Source organism: Triturus cristatus, chromosome 5_1 (genome assembly GCF_964204655.1).
Source record: "Triturus cristatus chromosome 5_1, aTriCri1.1, whole genome shotgun sequence".
Taxonomy (NCBI): Eukaryota; Metazoa; Chordata; class Amphibia; order Caudata; family Salamandridae; genus Triturus; species Triturus cristatus.
Genome location: NC_140587.1, coordinates 19,817,189 through 19,827,943, shown reverse-complemented (window position 1 = coordinate 19,827,943; position 10,755 = coordinate 19,817,189). Strand labels below are relative to the sequence as shown.

General features: G+C 44.9%; 1 protein-coding gene across 1 annotated transcript; it reads right to left on the bottom strand.

The window, feature by feature from the left end:
• Positions 1-430: 430 nt before the first annotated feature.
• LOC146829978 (vomeronasal type-2 receptor 26-like) lies at positions 431-1,333 on the bottom strand. Its single transcript, XM_085604007.1, has one exon. The coding sequence runs from the start codon at positions 1,331-1,333 to the stop codon at positions 431-433; it is 903 nt and encodes a 300-aa protein (XP_085460133.1).
• Positions 1,334-10,755: the final 9,422 nt, after the last annotated feature.

The following is a 10,755-nucleotide window of genomic DNA, read 5'->3' as shown; positions in this document are numbered from 1 at the left end:
TCAAAGCATCAGAGAACTTTACCTGAGGGCCAGTTGTATTACAGAAGGGCACATTAATTTTTAGGCATGGGGAGATTATAATTATTTGCCCAGAATCACAGGGTATTGAGCCTCCCGCTGAGACTCAAACCCAGTTCCCCAGCTGCCAGGTGGGCCGCTCTAGCCGTTACACCACATCCTCTGGGTGACGCAATCAGTGCTGCAGGCCAACTAGTAGTAGTAAAACCACTGGAACTATGCTAGTACAGGAAGGACTCAAAATCATCCATAGTGGATGTTCTTAAAAACTATCTTTTATCACTGGAAGTATTAATGCTTTCCTGCAGACAGTCAAATGGTTATACAAAAGAATTGATACATTTCTTTCAAACCCTCCAGAAAAACAACATTTTAATATTAAATTGGGTACATTTTGAACTCAAATATTAAACTATAAATGACAATGTAAAGTTAAATGTTCTCTGGTGTTGATATGCGGCCTGAACAGTATGATGTAACATTTGGGAATGAACAAACAGCCCAGCAGTCCAGCGCTGGAAGCTAAGATGGCGAAGATCTCCACGGTCACCATGTACCTGCCTTTAGTGCTGACGTATGCAGGGAAGAAAGAGACCCAGACACTGCAGAACACCAGCATGCTGAATGTGATGAGCTTGGCCTCGTTGAATTTATCCGGGAGGTTCCTTGCTAAGAAAGCTACTATGAAGCTGGCAAAGGCCAACAGCCCCATGTAACCAATCACACAGTAAAAAGCTGTCACCGAACCCTGTCCACACTGCAAGATTATCTTCCCAGTCTCAGACTGTGTGTCATTGCCAGAGTGAGGTGGAGAGGTGAGTAACCAAGAGAGACAGATTGTCACTTCTCCCAGTGCAGACAAGAGGACAATAGAGCCGGACACCCGTGATCCCAGCCATCTATTTAATCTGCTCCCAGGCCTGGTGGCATTAAAGGCAATGACAACATTGACAGTTTTTGCTAAAACACAAGACACAGCAACTGTAAAAATGATCCCAAATGCAGCTTGTTGAAGCAAACAGGTCCATGCTGCAGGGCGTCCAATAAATAGGAGGGAGCAGAGAAAGGCCAACATTAGGGCGATGAGGAGTGCATAGCTGAGATCTCGGTTATTGGCCTTCACTATTGGTGTGTCCCGGTGTTTGAGAAAGATACCCAGCACTGCAGCAGTGACAGCAGAGAAGATCATGGCCACAGTGGCCAAAATCATGCCGAGTATGTCACTGTATGAGAGGAAAACAATGACCTTTAGGAGGCATCCAGCCTTCTTGACATCCGGCCACTGGTCCTCAGGGCACTGCATACAGTTTTCCATGTCTACAATAAAATTCAAACACAATCAGTCATTTGCACGGGTTCAAACGGTTTAGAAAATATTTTACTAGTAATGCAAAAGTGACTCGTTAGGAAATTTTAGATGTAAGGTGCATGGTTTGAGTTAGGCTCTTGCTACTCAAATGCAATCACTTAATGACCACACATTTCACCTCTCTTTGACATTAGATAATTTAACACTAGACTATGACCAGAAAAGAGGATGTGGATCTATTCAATTGCATCAGTATATAATGCTGATATTACATGTCCTATGACCTAAATGCAATCAATCAATCAATCAAGGAATTTGTATTGCGCACTACTCACCCGGAAGGGTCTCAAGGCGCTTGGGGGAGGGGGTCTGCTACTGCTCGAACAGCCAGGTCTTGAGCTGTTTCCTGAAGGCGAGGTGGTCCTGGGTCAGCCGCAGGTGGACGGGCAGGGAGTTCCATGTCTTAGCCGCCAGGTAGGAGAAGGATCTTCCTCCGGCGGTGGCTCTCTGGATGCGAGGGACGACGGCGAGGGCGAGGTTCGCGGATCGTAGCTGTCGGGTGGGCGTGTAGAAGGTCAGGCGGTCGTTGAGGTACCTTGGGCCCAGGTCGTGGAGGGATTTGTGTGCGTGGGTGAGGAGTCTGAACGTGATCCTCTTGTTGACAGGGAGCCAGTGCAGGTCTCTCAGGTGGCTCGAGATGTGGCTGCGTCGGGGGGCGTCCAGGATGAGACGGGCGGAGGCGTTCTGGATACGCTGAAGTCTTTTCTGAAGCTTGGCTGTTGTACCGGCGTAGAGGGTGTTTCCGTAGTCTAGTCTGCTGGTGACGAGGGCCTGGGTGACAGTCTTCCTGGTCTCGGTCGGGATCCATCTGAAGATCTTGCGGAGCATGCGGAGGTTGTGGAAGCAAGATGAGGAGACGGCGTTGACTTGTCTGGTCATCGATAGGGAGGAGTCCAGGATGACGCCCAAGTTGCGTGCGTGGTCCGTTGGCTTGGGTGCGGTGCCCAGGGCCGGGGGCCACCAGGAGTCGTCCCACGCGGAGGGCGACGGTCCCAGGATGAGGACTTCTGTCTTGTCCGTGTTCAACTTCAGGCGGCTGATGTTCATCCATTCGGCGACATCTTTCATCCCTTCGTGTAGGTCGGCTTTGGCGGTGTCGGGGTCTCTGGTGAGGGAGAGAATCAGCTGGGTGTCATCGGCGTAGGAAATGATGTTGAGGTTGTGTTGGCGTGCGATGGCAGCGAGGGGTTTCATGTAGATGTTGAAGAGAGTGGGGCTGAGCGATGATCCTTGCGGGATGCCGCAGATGACTTCGGTGGCCTCAGAGCGGAACGGAGGGAGGCGTACTCTCTGTGTTCTGCCGGAGAGGTATGAGATGATCCATTCCAGAGCAATCCCCTGGATGCCGGTGTCGTTGAGGCGTTGGACTAGGGTGCGGTGGCAGACAGTGTCAAATGCTGCGGAGAGGTCAAGGAGGATGAGTGCCGCTGTTTCACCTTTGTCGAGCAGGGCTCGGATGTCGTCGGTGGCTGCGATGAGGGCGGTCTCTGTGCTGTGGTTGGCTCTGAATCCGGATTGCGATGGGTCGAGGGATCCGTTGGTCTCGAGGAAGGTGGCCAGCTGCTTGTTGACGACCTTCTCGATGACTTTGGCAGGGAATGGAAGGAGCGAGATAGGGCGGAAGTTCTTGAGGTCGGTCGGGTCCGCACCATCCCAGGAGACCAAAATCCTTAAGAAAATCAACTCCAAGTGGAGGTGAGGATATAGACTAGAATCCCTTCTGAGGACCTGCAGAATCCTAGCTGTCCACTAGATTCTACATTTCCCCACCTTTGCTACTGCATCACACTAAGGGGGTACTGTGATCGAGCAGTGTGGTCAGATGAATTAAATGAGTGATGCAAACCCCCCAGAAACATTCTGCACAGTAATGTAGAGCAGCACCAGGGACAGAGCTGGTGATGGGATGACACAATGTGTGTGAAGCCTGTGTCAACTGCCATATTCACTTATGGAGTGATCAACAGTGGAGCAGTGAAGAAAAAGACATTGCTGCTCCTCCAGCTGTTGTGAGGTAGGCCACATGGAGTATGAGGCAGTGGAGAACTGTCACTACAGATTCCAAATATACACACACCAAACACAGCAGGAATCTCCCTGCCTGCTTGCACAATAGACCGTCCAGGTCAACAGCTTATTGCTATAGATAATTCTTAACAGAAAGTCTGCACTCCAGCAGAACCTGGACTGCAATCCTGCTGAGTACAAATAATGCAAAGGGCCTGTACCTAAACTGCTGCAGGTAGTGCTGACGCACAATAGGAAAATGATCCTATGGCTGGGATTACGGGAGATATTATGTAGATTACTTTGACTCTTGAAGTATACAAAGCATACAACAACTGCGTTAACACACACTGAAATGTGCCTGGAAGAAGGGCAGTGAGAGAACATCACTGTGACTCATTTTCTTGAACGTAGACTGGCCAAATGAGAATGCCGTTACTACAGAGACTACTGCACAAATATTATACTGAAACTCATATATGGTACAAACCCCACCTCCCTCCCCTTGTTTGAATACTCCACTGTCAAGGCCAAATCTTAAATGCCATGAGTGAGACCTCGAATTGGAATCAGGCCTAGACATTTTCATCTGGTCATATACCTTCTGAAAAGGACAGTATATCACCTCCTCTGTGTTTATTGATAGATGGATGTATAGAGAATTGTGTACCGCTGGGACCAGATACCCTGTAGTGCAGGAAAGGGCTATGTGGAATAGTGAAATGGTGATGGTTGGTTATGTTATGTTTTGTTATGTTATGTTAAAATGTTTCTAAAGTGCTTGAATACCCATTGGTGTCTTGGCGCTAGTTTCGAATAGCAGAATAGGTGAGAGCAGAGGGAAGATAGAGGTTAAAAAGCCAGGTTTTTGTTAGTTTCCTAAAACACAATAATGTGGCATCTGCTTTAATATTTATAGGCAGACTGTTCTAGAGAGCTGGGGCTTCAGAAGAAAAACAACTGCCTCCCCATTTGAGTCTCTTAAAACTGGGGCTAGTGACTGTCAGGGAGTTTTTTGATCGAAGGTTGGGTATGTACCAGGAGGGGAATTATTGAGGTAACTAGGACCTAGATAATGCAAGGCTTTATAGGTGAGGCATGATGCCTTGAATTTAATAGGTTTATTCACTGACAGCCAGTGAAGATCCTTAATGGAGGCTGAAACCGGATGGAACTTGGGAAGATCAAAAATATGCCTGGCCGCAGCATCCTGCATGCTTTGGAGCTTCCTCACAAATTGTTTTCGGAGTTTAACAAAATGTCTGTCACAGTAATCCAGTTTCATAAGTATTAATGAGGAAATGACTGTTTTTCTGGAGATGAGAGGAATAAAAGGAAGAATCTTCCTGATGAATCTCAAAGTCCACCACTCCCTCTACTGTGGAGACCGCATGGGACGTACAGTTCATTCAAATAGGACCCAGCACTCGATTAACAATTTCTTTTTTCTCAAACATTTAACAGAATGCCTCATGTAGTCCTTAAAAGAAAGATGAGGAACACATCACACTCAGTTGTAAAGTCTAGCCTACCATCTCCAAAATAGCACAATGGTCCAATGATCTTTTAATGACTCATCCTTTCTTCCCAACTACATTTCTAAACATTTGTAGCTGCAAGATAGCTTGATAAGGGTTCACAGTTTTCCCCGAAAAGTTAATCACATCCAGGTTCCTGGCCTCACTCAATTGTATGCCCTTGAGGGTGTCGAGGATGTCAGCTTGGTGATTATGTCTCTAGGGAAGCCCCTGGTGGCTCTCTGGTGACTCTCTGGTGACTCTCTGGTGACTCTCTGGGAGCCTGAACAATGAGGACTCTGTTGGTCATCTCCAATTCATTTTCCCTCTCATTCCAGGTCCTAATACTCACCTGTGCCTCTGCATGGCACACATTGATGCCAATTCACCAAAATTCCAGAGAAAGCAGCTGTGACATCACACAAACTTCGACCCCAATGACATCACAGGAAGGGACATCATTTAACCTTTGTTCAGAAGTTATCCTAGGAAGTAATTTCACCCCTGTTCAAAACCATTAAATAAGTGCTGCGTCTAATTTAAAAAAAATCCTGAAATTCCAATGAGAAATATGGAATGCTCTGGCGTTCATCATTATTGTTCTCCTGTCCATGGTCATGCTAGTGTGCCACACAACCGTCATACTGTGCCATATAGACTGCTTTCCTTGCCCAGTCTCTCTCTTCTATCTCTCCCCTTCTCTTATTTCCAATCCTTTGCTCCCATATTGCCTATTTCTCTGCAGTGCTTCACATCTCTTATCCTGTTCTGTTGTTGTCCACTCTCCTGCGTCATCTCTCATATCACTGCTCTCCCTGGCCCATCTCTTCCTCTTTACTGCCTTCCTTTCTCTTTTTTCTCCATGTTGTCATCTGCCTACTCTTCATTTTCTACATCATTTGACTCTGTTCCACCTGTCTCCCTCTGGTATCAATCCTTTTTTAAATGTCTCCTTCATTAGCCATCTGTTTCACAACCGTTGATCTCTTTATTATCTCAGTCATGTCTCTCCTGCTCTCTCAGAGACATTTCTCATCTATCTACCTACCTATATTTTACTTTCGCGTCTTTCTGTATCTCTCTAGCGTTTGACCTTCCTTCCTACCTCCCTTTCTCGGCTGACCTGACCTGACCTGTCTGCTCCTCTTTCTAACAACCTTCACTCACCTGTACATCCCCCATTGTCTCTCTTTCATCTGTCTCTTACCTGTCTGCCTCTTTATTGCCTCTCCCTAAAATGTCGCCACATATACTTCATCAGTCTATGATCTATTTTCTATCTGTCTACCCTCTCAACCTCAAGAGATTGTCTCTTTCGAGTCTGTCTCTTCATCCTTGGTGCCTTTCTCTTTCGCTCACTCCGAGCATGTCTCGCACTAGCCTGCTTTTTTATCACACCATTTTCACTGGTCCCCATCAACTCCCATCTGTCTTACCCTCTCACTTGTTTCCCCTTCCACTTTCCTGTCACCTTCCTACATGTCTCGGTTTCTCTACTCCTCTCACCTATGTTAATATCATTTCAAGATTAAAATTAATGGATTATATGTCATAGGGTTTGTCACTTTTTCTTATCAGAAGTTTATATGTTTTTCTGTTTATTTTCTTCTACACTATCTCAAATTGTTTTTCGTATTTAATATAGCGATTCATTCAATTATTATGGATTTCTCCAAGTAATTATTTGCATCATGTTGTAGTGTGACTTTTAGAGGAAATTTCTTGTCTTCAATGGATGAGTCAAACACTTCAGCATTTAAATATAATGCACTCATTTGAATTAAATTAAATTACATTTGTATAAACAGGCTTAAGACTTATAAAAAAAAATCCTGTCTTCGTGTGGGAGTATTTATGTGATTCATACTGTACACGTACTTATTGTCATACACCACCATAAAACTAGTCTGTGTATTTTTTTTTTATTAGCTATGTCTTTATAGTATCTCTTAAGTGCCTTGTAATGTATATCCTTGTCAAATGATGATAAAATGTACGTTAGTAGGTGATGTCATTGTCTGTGTTGTAATTTGTTTATGTGATCAGTTATGTCCGTCAGCTATTTGTTACAGCCCTGATAAAGTTCCACAGTTTTACTCTGGAAACAAAACGTGTTGGCTGTTTTTGTGTGATTTAAAATAAAGAATTTGGGGGCATATTATCGAGCACTGTGTTAAAATTATCGCCGCTTTAGCGGCAGAAAACTGCAGCTAAAGCGTCGATAATGGGATTGATAATGTGCCGCAGAGAATTCCCATAGAAGCCCATGTTGACACCAGAACATGGGCTTCTATGGGAATTCTCAAGGGCATATTATCAAGCCCATTATCGCCGCTTAAGCGGCAGTTTTCTGCCGCTAAAGCGCTGATAATTTTAACGCCGTTTCTTGATAATAGGCCCCTTTGTTTTGAAGAAATCAGCTATGAACTAAACTTTATCTTTTAGGTGCACCTCCTTGTTCAACAAAAATTGTAATCTGTACTCAGTGGCACTGAAGGGTGACAAGTGGTGAAGAAGTTGTGCACAACTCTAAAAAACGTATTTGCAGCAATAAAGTGAGGTGCTATCCAATAAGTCTGTCACTCTGTTTCGCTTTTGGCTTTCACTATTAAGAAGGACTCCCAGTGACTTTAATGGGAGGCTGTGTTCTGACCGACAATACAGGCTGCTATGGTAAAAATCTTGCACCCTGTCACAGATGCCCCATGGTGCCTGCCACACAGTACATGGGTTTACAACGGGCCCCTTGGGTACCCCCACAGCCCCTGACTGGAGATTACAGTATGAAGGGGGCCTGCTAGGGGCCCCCAGAGTCAGTTTCTGACAGCCTTTTAGTGTCGGACAGACCGAGTTGGAAAGGCTGTCAGAATCTTACATCGTAATTATTCGGTCAGAAACACTGCCCATAGATCTGAACGTAGCGGCTCCGACTGAGTCAGATTCTCTTAGTGCCAGTCGGAACCGATTTGGTATGAACCAACAGATTTCCTTCTGGACGCGAGCATCGTTATCGGTCCATCCGAGTCAGGTGGATGGGTTCCGACACGGTCTAGGAAAATTTGACTGTCGGTTGGACGCTTTCCGCACTACATCGTAATCAGCCCCTAAGTTGTGAACAGTTGAAGACTCCCCCTGTTTACAAGGCCATAGCATATACAGCGGGAGTTGAGTAACTAATGGTGGCCTCTTCTATCTTCAACTCAGCAGAGACATTTTCATGACCTTGATCACTTAATGGGAAAGAAGGATGGAAGGTGGAAGGATGGGTGAAATGTAATATGACTGGCAGAGAAGTGTGCAAGGGTGAAAGGATGAATAAGTGGCTGATAGGATGCATTCATGGGTGAAAGATGGGTTAAAGGTGAGAGAAATGACTGCCCGCATGGGTGAAAGTGTATAGGTGAAAGGAATCCTCCGGGCGGCTTGATGGGTCAATGCAAGGACGCATGGGTGGTTATAATGACAAATGTATGTTGGTAAAAAGTTTGTTGAGAATGATAGCCATGTTTGGATGAATGGATGGCACTAGAATTCATAGGGAAGGCTGGATGAAGAAAATATAAAACTTAAACTGTGACTGAGTAGCAAAGCCAAGGGCGAAGAATAAAAATAATGCTAGAAGAAAAATGCATAAAAAATGAAACAATTCCCTGGTTGAAGAGTAAACAAGGAATGTTTTATTTTATGACGTTTTTTGATTCAAAGGTTTGAGTGAGAAACACAAAAAAGGAGGATCAGGGCAAAGAATCCTGCACCAGTCGTTATCTTGTAATGTTGCTACAATTATGGATAGAACACGGTGCAATAAGCCTAGGATGTGACCTCCCAAGGAAAGAGGTAAAAAACCACTAAAACAAACTAAACATGAATGGCCGTGCATTCAAGACAACAATTAAATAGCAAGTGAAGGCAAATTACTGTCCATAATCAAGCATAAAGGAATCAATCAGTGTCTTCCCAAATGAAAAGAGCAATGGGTTTTTTGATTGTAGGAAGCAGTTCCTTTTATTATTTTAATCCATAGATACATTTAAAATACAGCAGTCTTGTCCACTGCATGCTGTATTTTAAATTATGCTTGATTATGGACAATAATTTGCCTTCACTTACTATTTACTTGTTGTCTTGAGTGCAGGGCCATTCATGTTTAAAAGGTATGAGTGAGGTTGTATTTGACGCAACTCACTTGACCCAAAGTAGTTTTCAAGCACAATATTTATGTACTCCTACCCCCTTCATCATCAATCGCCTCCCTCCGTGGCCCACTCTCTACCCGTGGTATTTTGGCAGTGTCAGCCATGAGTGGCCTACCGGCTTCAATCGTAGTACAAAGCAAAACCAAAGGATTCAAGCTAACCTGGCTGATGACGGCTTTTTAGTCAGAAACCTTCGGTCCCAGGGTGATTGATCCGGTCCAGGGAAGACATGGCTTGGCAGTTCGGGCTGGACTGTTCCAATGAGGCACAGGGTCAGACAGATTTGCATATGGCCATGTCTGAACTGGGGTGACGGAGTGAGCTACAGAATGATGATGGATTAAACCCAGATCAGTTGACTGGGGGCGAGTGCTTGCAATGTTCAACACTCCGTCCACCATTCCTTTGGTTTTGCTACAATAGTAGTACCTCACATCATGCCGTTTATCATTCATATATTAGTAGCTATTCATCAGCCATGTTGTAGTCAGGGTGAAAGTGACAGTGAGCATTTAACTCAACAGAGTTAAATGCTCAATGTCACTGCAATGATAGGAAAAGAGATAATTGTGAGGTACAGCTGCCCCACCTGTATACAGTAGTAAAGTATAACGGAAAATAACTCTATATGTCTGTCTAGGGAGCAAGTTGAGCTGGCATGCCTATATTAATTTAGCTAAATGAGGAAGAAGAAGAATACTTGTATTCTCATAGTGCTTAATGCCTGGAACTGTAATCACATCAAAATCGAATGGGCCGAAGAATCGAGGATACAAGCAAATGTTATGTACCGCTAGTGCTACTGTGCAACTATATCATTTTATGTGTTACTGTTTTGCTAAGACTATTGGTTACAATTCATTTTTTTTTCTCAGTATAGCTACTCCTATCAACCCACCATTATCCAACAGGCAGGAGAGAGCAGCCAGGACCCTGCAATGAAAGCTGGAGGCCATCAGGGCTGAATATCAGCGGCTGGTGGCCGAGGAGGAGGTGCAGCAGGTGCAGCCTTCAATGCCCAGGGTCCCAGCCAGGCCCTGTGCCTCAAGTTATACGGGGCTGGGTCAGGCAGCTACCCGCCGCCATTCATTAACCACTGCTGTACCCTCCTATTGACTCTATGGAGCCTTTCAGCACATGCTCATCACGATGGCACAGATGGAAGTCAGGATAGTGGAGTAGTTCGGCCGTTTGGAGAGGAAGCTCCTAGCCAACCGCTAGGTCTTTCTTGCCCCTTTTTTAATCTTTTGTTTGGTTGTTGCGGCTTGTTGGGGAGAGGTTGGGAATGTGGGAGTTGGGAAAATCTTAGGTGTTTTGGCATTTATTACAGACATTTGTTTGAATTTGGACTTTCTTTACTTTGGACATTGGTTGGGGTTAGGGAGTCGGGTGGTCCAGGTGTTGTGGGCTTTAGTTCACTTGTTATGGAAATATACTTTTTATAATTGTACATATGATTAAATTCTATTTTGGGGGTTACTCTTTCACTTTGCACTGTTTCCTGTGCCATGCAGCCTGGAGCCAGTTTTCAAATTCTGCCAATAGCTTAACACACAGATAGTTATGCAGTACTGTTAGACCTGGCACCTTGGCGTGAGTCTCCCTTCCACTTTTTGTCGCTGTGCCTCATGTGTTTTGCTGGTGTTAG

What these genes read in the sequence shown, in the direction of transcription:
- LOC146829978 (XM_085604007.1), bottom strand. Translation starts at nt 1,333, where the DNA reads ATGGAAAACTGTATGCAGTGCCCTGAGGACCAGTGGCCGGATGTCAAG.